Source organism: Olea europaea, chromosome 14 (genome assembly GCF_002742605.1).
Source record: "Olea europaea var. sylvestris chromosome 14, O_europaea_v1, whole genome shotgun sequence".
In the NCBI taxonomy this organism is placed as follows: domain Eukaryota; kingdom Viridiplantae; phylum Streptophyta; class Magnoliopsida; order Lamiales; family Oleaceae; genus Olea; species Olea europaea.
In genome coordinates this window covers 1,839,696-1,853,308 of record NC_036250.1, presented here as the reverse complement: position 1 = coordinate 1,853,308, position 13,613 = coordinate 1,839,696, and the positions used below count along the sequence as shown (strand labels likewise).

The 13,613-nt window shown below is 34.0% G+C and overlaps 1 protein-coding gene across 1 annotated transcript; it reads right to left on the bottom strand.

Annotated features, from left to right (window-relative positions):
* Positions 1 to 2,142: 2,142 nt before the first annotated feature.
* Positions 2,143 to 3,654, bottom strand: LOC111408743 (SKP1-interacting partner 15-like). Its single transcript, XM_023038505.1, has one exon. It carries the CDS (start codon positions 3,508 to 3,510, stop codon positions 2,350 to 2,352), a length of 1,161 nt encoding a protein of 386 aa, XP_022894273.1. The 5' UTR covers positions 3,511 to 3,654; the 3' UTR covers positions 2,143 to 2,349.
* Positions 3,655 to 13,613: the final 9,959 nt, after the last annotated feature.

Sequence of the window (13,613 nt, the reverse complement as noted above, 5' to 3'; positions counted from 1 at the left end):
AATGATTCATCTAAAATGAAGAGAATAATATTGACTTGGAGGGGCGAATTGCACATGAAAGTTCTGCACGAAATAAGAAATTGAACATATTACCTACCTAAAAGGATGTTTAAATACTTTAGAACTTAGAGCTTAATTATTTAGACCACCCTATATCACAACTTAGAGCTCATTATAGATTGTCATGCCAAAATATTCATACTATTCTTCACCATGAAACCTGCCACCACCAAAAATAAAAAGGAAAAAAACTCAAAAGTCAAAGCTCTTAAATCTTCTCAACTCAGAGATTCACTAAAATATCAGCGATGGAATTTCAGATTAACTTTTTTCTTTAATGATAATGCAGTCTTCATTATTTAATTTATTTTCCAATCTAGACCTGCGACAAGAAGTTACCCCTGTTGCTCAGAAAACAGGAAGCTCAACTGCAAAAGACATGCAAGACTCTTTTAAGTGACATCAGAAGTTATTAAGCTGGTAAACACTTTGGAAAAAATAAAAAAAATCTCATTTGTAGATGTTGAGACTACAAAAGAAGGAAGTATGAATCCTTGCATAGTATCACTAGCTTGTACAAATTCATTTCTTTAATCAAGTAAATAAAATCAACTATAACCTGTTAATCAGTTTAAGTTAATTGCCCTAGGTAAAGCACGTGAAATAACTAAACAACCAAGAAATAAACAAGAGATCCAACTCTAAGACTAATGCTTCAGGAACACGGAAGTCCCCATATTCAGCCAATGCAAGTGAAATAACTAAAAACCAAGAATTGACTGAGAGATCCGACTCTAAGATTAATGTTTAATGACATGAAAAATTCCAACACAGAAACAGCACATCACAAAGAGAAGCACTTGGTTCAGTCTTAACATCAAATGCTATCTACCATAAAAGTCTGGACATAAGAATCTAATTTCTTCATGAAAAATGCAGGTGTACATCTCAGTTTGCCATAAATAAGAAGGTGAATAGGAACTGACAAAATTGACCACAAGCTTTTAATTTTACTGTTTACCAACATAAAATATTTATCAATTTGAATTTCTAAGGTATATTTTGCATAAAATTATAAAGGGAAAGAAATGATTTTATGACCACAGTTAAATCATAAAATTGCATCAGTGACTTGATGTATCTGAATACACTATGACAGATAAAGTAGAGTTGAAGATAATGATATTAGTTGGGTGACAAAATCGAAAGCAATTGAAATCGAGTTTTGAGGTATAGGCGTGCAGATCTATCCTTGTTGACAAAATGCCAGTTCTAAAAGCATCTCACCATCAAGCATATACTAATCCAGCACGAATCATCAATTGGCATTTGACTGATTTTATCTTCTGCAAGATTGCAAACTTCACATTAATATCAGACTCAGCTGCAACAGAAAGATCTTTAGTTTTGCAAAAGAAAATCTTTTCAGCATGGTGCAATATTGACAACGGCAAATCCTGACAAGGCCCTCAAACCATATTTCCGTAATAGCTTTTGCTGACATTCTTCTCATCTTTTCTTACAGCTCCAGAACAAAACTAGGATTTCTCGGGAAAAAATGATAGTTAAAAAATAACAAAAGGTGCAAATTTCTACTTCCTATATATAAGTTCGCATAACATCATGAACCAAAGCCAAACAAATTTTACTCATGATTTTTACTTAGAATTTGTAGAGAAACCTATGAATGTGATTAGATCTACACTTCTTAAAATCAGGATTTTGATTCTCAATTGACAATTGTACTGTCCCAATTTGACGCATACGACCAATTACTATTTATTTGACTTAAATTAATAGAATCATAATGACCATGCAACAACACAACTTCAATATACAATGCAATCAAGCGTTTCCAAAAACATAAACTTCAACTTTCCAGAAAAGAATATTCAATATTCCCCAGGCCAAAAGATTCCTTACAAATTTATACCGTCTATCTAAATAGACCTGACAAATAATTCCACAATAATGACTATCATTCCTACAAAGTTCCTAAGAGTTGCAACTTGCAACGTACTTAGAATATTGTAAAACTCAAGCAACCCCTCTGAACACAATACTCATTAGCGACATCCATATTCAAAAAATACATAGATGACAACATGTATCATAACATGCAATCAAGTAAAGAAGCTTATGTAACTTTTACTAAAACAAATTTCATGTAACGCGCAAAAAACAAACTGTTCACTTCATTCATTGAGCAATTCAAAGCACAAATGCAAAAACACAATCAAAGCCTGATCATTACACTGAAATATAAACAAGATTTTAAATTTGTTTTAAATTATGTCATCCTATATTCCAATTCAATTAAGATACCACTAAATTATTGCTCCTCCTCATCTATGGCACAACATCAAGCCTTGCCTCGAATACAAATCCACGACAAACGCCATCTCCATTCCCAGATAAACCATCAATCCACCTCCATTTGGCTTTCCCATCTTCGCTTTCTTCCCAAAGAACCAACCTTCCAACCCTTTTAGCTGAAAAACACACCTTATTCCCACCGCCAAACACCTTAAATTTACTACTTTCCATGAAGCACCTGTACATTTCCTCCGGCATTCGCCCAACCTCCTCCCATTCCAGGCTCTCTAGGTCCAACCTCAATATCAAGATGGTTGTGCACGAGCTCTGTAGAGCAAACGAGCTTTTTAACCCTCCAACCATGTAAACTTTATTTTCATTCCTGGCCTTCACTAATCGCGGCCGCTTCAAAATGCCAAAAATATCGCCCCACTGCCTTTTCTCCACCCGAACCCACTGCTTCGTTTTCTTCATATCTGTTATTTTCGTCTTAAATATAGCCCACTGCGACCTCCACGGAGACCCCACATCACACAATGCCAAAATAAAATCGGATACCATAACAGGACTCCGCGGCTTTGACGGTAAGTTCGAGGTAAACTTGAGCCAATTACTCGAGACACCACCAGAATTCACATCCCCATTTTTAAAGTCGTTACCTTGAGAATAATACAGAATGGCAAGCTCTGTAAGAACAAAGACTGTACCCGAACCAGCTAAAACAGAACCGTGACGAGACCAAGCCGATCCAAGCTGCGGGAGGATTTTGAACTGGCGCGTTAAAGGGTTGCAAACCACAAGGGACTTTTGGGAAGAATTTTTCACAAGGGCAGTATTAGAATTTCGCAAAGGGGGTAGAGCAGCCCAGAGATAGAGTAGCCCATCTGAGGAAGTAATCGGATGGAGAGAAGAAGACGGAAGGAAAGATAGAGAGAATCTGAGCCACTGATTCAACGCAGGGTCAAAGGCATGGAGGTTCGGAAAGGGGGAAATATGGCGATCGGAAGGCTTGAGGGCGAGAAGGGAGAGGAAAGTGGGTTGGGTGGACAGAAGGTGGCGAAATGACGGCGAGGAGAGGGCGGAGGAGAGGGCTTTGCAGACACACTTACAGGCGGCGATTTGACGGAGGGTTAGTTGGAAAAAGATCTGGTGGATGGTCTCTTCCGGAAGACGATTGAGAGGAGAGGAGTCCATCGGCTCTTTGGCCAGCAGGTGTGGACGGAGAATCTGAGATCTGGTGGTTCGTAGGTAGAGCTGTTGATGACCTCAATCTTGAACCAGACCGCAGTAACGCTTTTAAGTCTGGACCATATACGTTTTTTGTTGAACTCTCTAGCGTGTACTGATCAAGTTATTCAACATTACAGCATGTTTGGCTAAAATTATAATTATAAGCAGCTTAAAAGGATGTTATCCATTCATTTAGGGTGTTTGATGGCAAGCATGAAACTTGTATAGATGAAGTTATTAATTAAATACGTTTGATTGTTTTAATTTTCAACTTAAAAATATATTATATTTGTCTATTTTTTGTAGTTGTATAGATGAGAGAAAGATGGTAAATACTAGACAGAGGGGAAGAGAGAGAGTGAATTGTTTGAAAAGTAAAATCTCTACATGAAGAAAATGTTTTCCTTATTTTTAAGGAAGACATGGTCACATGATGAACTTTTGAAAGATATTTTTCATGAAGAAAATATCAATTAAACATAAAAAAATATAGGAATTTTGGTGAAAAATGACATTTTCCATGAAAAATAATTTCGATGGAGCAGACCGTTAGAGTATTGTTGGTACGTTGTATTATGCTGATTCAAAAATTAATCCTTATGAGGTTAATTCGGAGTTATTATTTAGTCAAATGAATCAAATTAATACGCTTAGCCTATGGTAGGGATTAAAATTAGATATGTAGTAAATTTTGATAAAAAGTAGAGGAAATATGAAGTTGAAAAAATTGTGGATCCCATAAAATGCATAATTAAACTTAATATTTAACTTTAACTTAAATTAAAATCTTGAATTTAATTTCCATCAAATATGGGCTTAATGAAATGGGATTGGATGATTAATTATTTGCCTCAGATATTCTTTTAATCTCATGACAAGATCATTTCATTTGTTGTGCAATGGTCTTATTTATAGGCGATTTTTACCCTTTTTTTGAGTTGAGATTCTCAACTATTATGTTGTTAGCCATGATTAAATTCCATTTCAAAACTTGTTGCCTTACGCCACTGATGCTGTTAATCAATGTGTACATACAAGGGCTTAGTGCACAAACTTTGATGTTGATTTGTGAAAATTCTCATTGAGATTGCCATCCACGTACAAGGCTGTCCAAGGCCTTCAACCTTGTCTCTAGCTAAGGCCCTAATCATGTTTTTGACTAAGTATTTGTCCTCCTCAATTTCTCCGTTCAGTAAGTCTCAACGGCTGAGGCGTTCTCGAGTGGCCATCGATGATAGAAGTACAAATGTTTGTTTGAAGGACATGGGCACGCGATCGAACTTCTATATAACTGCTATGAAACTCAAGTAGACCATAGTAATTTCTATATGTAATATGCGGAAAAAATAAATTGCGAAGATGATTGGATTGATAACTCAAGAAAAGATAATTGGATTGACGACTTAGAAGAGGATATCGTGGTTTATGAAGAGTCTTTTTGGTGGACTCAGCAAATGAATAAATTACTAAACTTAGAAGAGGCGTTTGAAGAAGCATATTCCTTGGATACAACACAGAGAATGGAGCATACACAACATGGGTAGAATTGCTAGATTTAAAAGAAACGAAAGACAGATTGCAGGCGAAGATACAGATGTCCAACAAAGAAATTTTGAAGAATCTAAATATCTATAAATTTCAAGTGATAAAGAATTTAAAAGAGCAATACAGAATCCTGAAATATATGACGTGGTCCAGAAAAATGAAGGATCTACAGATTCAACAAGCAATTGAGGTACATACAAATTTAAAATCACTAATAAGAATATCAAGTGGACGTGAAATCAAATACCGAGTATCCTAATTTAAAAATCGATGAAGACGAAAGCATGAAAGAGTCAAATAAATTTGAAGTAGCCAAGGCATGGAATAAAGGATTGGACAATTCAAAATTGGTGGAGTTTCAAGCAACAATGGACGAAACTAAAATGAAGAGAGTTAAAATGAAAAGTTGATGTTGAATGGAAGAATTGATGATGTAGCACCGCCTTCTATAGAAATTTTTGGAGACTTCATATTTACTCCCATTTCTTGAAGCGAGCATGGAACATTCAGGAATAGTAGTTATTCACAGCCATTCTACAGAACTCCACGAGAATGCTGTAATGGAATAATCTAGACTTAATGAACCGACATTGCTTCCTATAAGTACATGTTAATCCTCTGCATCTTGCGAATTGATAGTGATAAGAGATATAGTGCATGAGAGAGACTGAAAAAAAAAAAAAAAAAAAAAAACTGCCGTAAGTTGTGAGTGGAAAGAGAGTATAAAATTGAGTGCTCCTTTATTAAACAATACTAGTCTTTGACACGTGCGTTGCACGAGTTTTGTATTTATTGTATTTTTATTAGCTTCAAAATTGTAAATTTTTCAAAATTGGTTGAAGATTCAAAGTATTTGGTGAAGTCTAATTGTTTGGTTCATTATTTTAGCGTAGGATGCATGGAGATTTCTTTTTCGTTTTATATTTTTTTCCTCATTTATTTATTTTTATTTGTTTTATTCATATTATAAATATTTTTTTTCGATTTAAAATACTTTTTAATTCTTTTTTCTTTATGAAAAAACTTAATTTTTTCAATTTTAATTAAAAAATATTTATACTGTAAGAAAACACTGCAACACTCAATTTCCATGCCTCCCAAAAAACTAAAAAATAAAGATAGTATAAGACAGAAAATATTTTACAAAAAGTTACTTGTAAGTAAAAAATTTGAAGGGAAAAGAATTAAAAAGAATTTTAAATTTAAAAAAAAATTATTTGTAACGTAAAACTATGATACTGATTTCTCTCGGCACCATATTCATATGTATTTATATTTTGTGCTTCATATATATTTAATATTTATTTTATGCTTATGTTGAAAAAATAAAAATCTGAATTTTTTTTTGAAATTCGATTTGGTAAGTGAATGTACGGTGTTCTGCATTCTCAGTATTTCTAAGTGCAAAAATCGGTATATAAAAATACAGCAAGTTGTAAATACGGTAGACAGCGTATACGGTAAGGTGAAAAAAGGTAAGTTGTTTACAAATACGGTAGGCTGCAAATACGGTAGGCAGCATATACGATAAGGTGCAAAATACGGTAAAGTGCAAATACGGTAAGTTGTTTGCAAATACGATAGACAACATACACAGTAAACTGCCTACAAATACGGTAAGCTGCATATATGGATTTATAATTTGTTATAAATGTATANCTCGGCACCATATTCATATGTATTTATATTTTGTGCTTCATATATATTTAATATTTATTTTATGCTTATGTTGAAAAAATAAATATCTGAATTTTTTTTTGAAATTCGATTTGGTAAGTGAATGCACGGTGTTCTGCATTCTCAGTATTTCTAAGTGCAAAAATCGGTATATAAAAATACAGCAAGTTGTAAATACGGTAGACAGCGTATACGGTAAGGTGAAAAAAGGTAAGTTGTTTACAAATACGGTAGGCTGCAAATACAGTAGGCAGCATATACGATAAGGTGCAAAATACGGTAAAGTGCAAATACGGTAAGTTGTTTGCAAATACGATAGACAACATACACAGTAAACTGCCTACAAATACGGTAAGCTGCATATATGGATTTATAATTTGTTATAAATGTATAAAATTTAGCCCCTGTTTGATTTTCATTACATTACATTACATTACATTCTATTTTTCTCTCTCCTATTTTCAACCACACAATCTTCCATAAAATAATATTACACGTAAATCGAAAATTTTTCTTTCTTTTTCAACCACTCATTTTTCAAAAAACACTATTCTATACATTAAATTTTTCCCGTAATGGGGGCCAAACAAGTGCTTATTTAATATTGAATTTCTTAAGTATTAAATGTTGTAATTCAATATTGTTTCCTTTTTTTTAATTGTATTTCCGAAAAAAAAAAGTGGTTATGAAATTGCTAATTTTTAAATGTGTTTTTTTGTTGAAAATAAAAATGATTTTTTATGTTATTTGTAAAAAAAAAAATTATTGTAATTTTATTAGCGTAATAAGAAGATTTATTATGCATTTTTATTTTTTGCATTTTGTGAAGAATTTTTTTTTATAGTGATTGACAAATATTCTTCCACACACGCATCATGCCAACAATATTTAAAAAGAAATTAGTATATATTCAAAAAAATATTATGGAGGCAATGCCTCCGTATTATGGAGTCCATAAATCCTCTGTATTATGGAGGCTTCATGGAGATAAAGCCTCCATAATATGGAGGCTCATGTGTGCTTGAGTCTCCGTAATTACGGAGGCTTCAACGTGTTTTTTTTTTTACTTTCTGTTTCCTTCATTAGCTCTTAATACAATAATTTAATTTCATTTAATCAACTTAATTTTTTAAATATTCTTAAAATAAAAATACATAAAATAATGGAGGCTTACTCTTTCTCCATTTTTACATGTTACAACCATACTTCTCTATTTCTCCACATTATCTTTTTCACCATTTTCTCACGCTATCAACGATGTTTTTTTAGAAAGTTTATTTTTGAGCACATAAGTAAGTTTAAATAAAAACATTACTTTTATATATGTACGTAAAATATATATAATTACCATTTGGGTGACCAAAAAATAATATCAATCAAAATATTTACGAACTGTTTAAATAATAATTTGTTGAGGGGGTTAATTCAAGAGCAAAAGTGTGAATTCCATAAATATATGATTGAAAATATGTTTGAAGAAAAATAAATTTTAAAAAATTAAGACAAAATATGTTAACAAATGAATATATTTATTTTTCGAAAAATGGATTTTTATTACAATTTCATTTTTATCATGAAATGATTCTAATCTTAATATGTTAGATTGTGTTTTAAAATGACATAATCTATCAAATATAATTTTTAAAATTAATTTTTATAAAGTAATATGTTTTTATGATTTTTTTTTTTGAAAGGTGAAATATAATAGTACTAAAAAATAGAAAATAATTAAATTTTTATTAATTTTATAAAATAATATGTTATTACTTTACTAAAAAAAAATTATAAAAACATATTACTTTATAAAAATTAATTTTAAAAATTATGTTTGATAGATTATGTAATTTTGAAGCACAATCTAATATATTAAGATTATATCATTTCATGATAAAAATGAAATGGTAATAAAAACTCATTTCTCGAAAAATAAATATATTCATTTGTTAACATGTTTGGTCTTCATTTTTTAAAATTTATTTTTCTTCAAACATATTTTCAATCATATATTTATGGAATTCACACTTTTACTCTTGAATTAGTGTGGAGAAATAGAGAGGCATGACTGTAGCGTGTAAAAATGGAGAAAGAGTAAAAAGGGTTCTATGACATAATCCTCCACGCCACGTAAATTGAGGAAAAGCAACAAAGTTATTGTATCAAACACGTAAAATAAACGACGTCGTTTCTTTCTCTCAATAAAAAAAAAAAAAAAAGCTATTGTGAGACAAAATGGAAAAATCTACTATTCTTTTTACAGTAGTGAAACATTACCATTTTTATATAGTAGTGAATTACGGAGACTCATGCTTGAGCCTCCATAACATTACTTTACTAAAAAAAAAATTTCATAAAAACATATTACTTTATAAAAATTAATTTTAAAAATTATATTTGATAAATTATGTAATTTTGAAGTACAATCTAACATATTAAGATTATAATCATTTCATGATAAAAATGAAATGGTAATAAAAACTCATTTCTCGAAAAATAAATATATTCATTTGTTAACATGTTTGGTCTTCATTTTTTAAAATTTATTTTTTTTCAAACATATTTTCAATCATATATTTATGGAATTCACACTTTTACTCTTGAATTAGTGTGGAGAAATAGAGAGGATGATTGTAGCGTGTAAAAATGAAGAAAGAGTAAAGAGGGCTTTATGACACAATCCTCGATGCCGCGTAAATTGAGGAAAAGCAACAAAGTCACTATATCAAACACGTAAGATAAACGACTTCGTTTCTTTCTCTCAATAAAAAAAAAGCTACAGTGAGACAAAATGAAAGAATCTACTGTTCTTTCTACAGTAGTGAAACATTGCCCTTTTTTATAGTAATGATTATAAATGGTTAGTGATTTTGGTGCGTATTCTTAAATTGTATAAGCAATTTATATTAATAAAATTATTTTCTTTAGGGATTTAAACTCAACACTAATCAGTTTTATTTTTGGTTGGAGTATTTTATACATTGATGGAATCATTCATATAAATATATAAAACTATACTAAGGGTCCGTTTGATTGCAAAGATGAAATTGAATTGAATTGAATTGAAAACGAATTCCAGAAAATTGAATTGCCTAGAAATTGTTCTCCTGGAAATTGTAAATTATTGTATTTGATTGGTATAATTTTTCAAGTGAAAAATGTTGAAATAAAAAATATTTTTTCGTGTTCGTTTGGTTTTGTTTTACATGTAAATTATCAATTAAAGGGATAGATTTTACTGGTACTGGGGATGAAATTTGTTTCTATTGCCAACCAAAAAAAATTCAAGAAAATTATCTATGTTTTGGTGTTCGTTTGGCTTTGTTTTACATGAAAATTGCCAATTAAAAGAAAATATTTTTTTACTATAATTCTTAAAATTTGTTTCCATTGCAAAATAATAATAATAATAATAATAATAATAATAATAATAATAATAATAATAATAATAAATAAATAAATAAATAAACGAAAAAAATTGCTACAATAATCCGGGAAAATTCATTTTCCTCAAAAAGAAGGAAAATGTCTATGTAGCATCAAAAGGTGAAAAATGAATTCCATGAAAAATTTTGCCTATCAAACACCAAAAAAATGAAAAGATGGAATTGCAATTCCATTTTCCTTGGAATTGGTATGCAATCAAACACTACCTAAATGATTGACAATCAATTTGACATTAACAGGAAAAAAATTGAAAGTGGTCAGGGTATCATTCGCCAATTAATTGTTTTTCAACCATTACATCCAACATTGTGGAGTCGGTTAATTCTATTATGAAGCGCGTAAAACATTGTCCGGTCAGTTGCTTGTTCGAGTCATTGAGGTTTACATTGCAAGGTTGGTTTTATAAGAACACATGTAATGCCTGAGGAACTTTCACACGACTTGCTACCAAGCAAGAAAACCTATTGTGAAATGAACCATTCTACACGTACAGGGGGGATTTATCCAGATATTTACATAATACACACAACAGTAGGGTCCATTGAAATAAGATATTCACATGGGGCCCATCCCCATTTGAGTGTCCTGTTGAATTTCTGTGAGATTATTCCCTTTACACATGGAATAATTCATTGAGAAATAATGCAAAGAACTCTATGAAGCTGAAGGTAATGTCTTTGAATTTCATTGTTGACTAGGCCTGGGCATATTTTAATTTGTATTGGTTTTGAGCTCAACTCGAAATCGAAATTCATTTAGTTGATTTGGGTAAATTTCTCATTTCTTTTCTTTTCTTTTCTTTTGAAATTTAGCCCCTATTTGGGCTCAATTATTCAATATTTTAATGAGTGGAATAGTAATTTTTTGAAAAATGTGTGATTGAAAAATAAAAAAAGATTTTTAAGTTTACGTGTACTATTATTTTATTAAAAAACGTGTGGTTAATAAGAAGAGAGAGAAAAATAAATTTTAATTTAATGGGTGCCAAACATGGGTTTAGAATTTTGTTATAAAAAAGCATGAACGGTAAACAAATTATTTGAAAAAGAATTATATTTATGTTTTTATTATTTTATTTTTTAAATTTAAAATTATGAATTTTTCAGAAAAAGTATTAACGGGTTAGGTCGGTTAGTTGAAGGGTGGTTGCGACCGACTTTTTAATGATTAAAATTAATCAAATCAACCTGATTTTTTAGTTCAAACCGATCAAAATTGACTCGACTCTGTTTGATTGATTTTTCGAGTTTTTGCCCACCTCTACATGTATACATTATGAATTACATGCACGTCACTTGAAAAGTTACCGATGATAGGAATCCATGTCAACAAAAACTTGATCACCCTTGTTGTGGCTAATATTCATTTCATTACTAATTGGATTACATGTTAGTCAATATGAGAACTTCTAAGTTAAGATATGAAATGGTGGTGGAATAATACATCCTGACCTACTTGCTGGTAGTTAGAATTCTTGCTGCTCCGACGAGCGTGTAAAACTTGAAAAGTGAGGGCGGGGCTTTCTCCCCCATTTTACTTTCGGCGCGAGAATCAGTATACATGTTAAAAGAAATCAGGATGGAATTCAGATGGCTGAAAAATATGCAGTCATCCATACCTGTATTGTCCTCAGGGGTATTTATAGATGTTGGAAGCCGAGTGAGAGTCGGGTGGTTGTGGTGCCACATATCCCCACGTTCTAAGTGGGGGGGTCTTAACTTCCTGCCCGGAGGTTGTGCCCCTGGTAACCGTTACGTAACCTTGTCAATTCATCAGAGATTTTATAGCTAAGTGTTGAGATGACTCTACAGGTAATTTCATGCCGGTCGATGATCTCGCATTGAGGTAGAGTACCCGGGGGATCGATGGTCTCTTGTAGAGGTAGAGCACTCGGGGGTTGATGGTATCTCGTAGAGGTAGAGCGCCCCCGGTAGGTCGATGATCTCTCGTAGAGGTAGAGCACTCAGAGGGTCGATGGTATCTCGTAGATGTGAAGCGCCCGGGGGGTCGACGATCTCTCATAAAGGTAGAGTAACCCCGAGGGATCGATGGTTTCTTGTAGAGGTAGAGCACCTGGGAGGGATCGACATTCTTGCGTAGAGGTAGAGCGTCCCCGATGGGTCGATGGTCTAGCGTAGAGGTTGAGTGCCCCCAGGGGTCGATGGTCTCTCGTAGAGGTAGAGCACCTAGAGACCGCCCCGGGGGTCGACGGTCTCTCGTAGAGGTAGAGCACTCGGGGGGGTCGACAGTCTCTCGTAGAGGTAGAGCACCCGGGGGATCGATGGTCTCTTGTAGAGGTAGAGTGCCCGGAGGGGTCGACGATCTTTCGTAAAAGTAGAGTGTCTCCAGGGGGTTGACGATCTTTCATAAAGATAGAGCGCACCCGAGGAGTCGATGGTCTCTTATAGAGGTAGAGCACCCGGGGGGGTCAGCGGTCTCTCGTATAGGTAGAGTACCTGGGGGGTCTATGGTTTCTCGTAGAGATAGAGCGCCCGGGGAGGTCGACGATCTCTCGTAAAGGTAGAGCGCGCCCAAGGGGTCGAGAGTCTCTCGTAGAGGTAGAGCTTCCGAGGGGCTACGTTCTCGCGTAGAAGTAGAGCGCCCTAGTGGGTCATTGGTCTAGCGTAGAGGTCGAGTGCCCCCAGGGGTCGACAATCTCTCGTAGAGGTAGAGCACCCAGGGGGTTGACGGTTTCTCGTAAAGGTAGAGCGTCAGGGGGGGTTGACGGTCTATCGTAGAGGTAAAGCACAATGGTCTCTCGTAGAGGTAGAGGGCCCCCGAAGTGTCGATGACCACGCGTAAAGGTAGAGTACCTAAGGGTTGACGGCCTCGTGTAGAGATAGAGCGCCCGTAAAGGGTTGATGGCCTCGCATGGAGGTAGAGTGCCCATGGGGGTTCGACGGTCTTGCGTCAACGTGTAATGTCTTACCTTGCTCGTTATCACTGGTGGTTGTCTACGTCATCCAATATCACTAGCCCCTACCCTTTGTCGATGTTTTTCAGCAAGGGATAGCATATTTCTTTTCTCGAAAAATTTTCTTTTATTTTATTATTTTTTTGTTTTCAAAGGCTAGTCTTCCCGCTTGCGTTGTGTCGATCTTCAAGCGTTGTCTGGTGGTTAACGGTTTGAGCCAATTTTTTGACTTCTAAGACTTTCCACCTAGCCTATGAGCTATGTTGACCGTCGAGAGAGGGTTCTAGCGATTAAGGGCCTTGGCCAATTTTTTAGCTTCTAAGGCTCTCCGCTTAGCCGCGTGGGCAATGTCGATCGTTGAGAAAGACCTAACCACGTGGGCCATGTCGACCGTCTAGAGAGGGGTCTAGCGGTTAAAGGCCTTAGCCAATTTTTTGGTTTCTAAGGCTCTCCGCCTAGTCGCATGGGCCATGACGACTGTCGAGATAGG

Excerpts from the sequence above, each read along its gene's own strand:
- LOC111408743 (XM_023038505.1), bottom strand. The coding sequence starts at position 3,510 with ATGGACTCCTCTCCTCTCAATCGTCTTCCGGAAGAGACCATCCACCAG.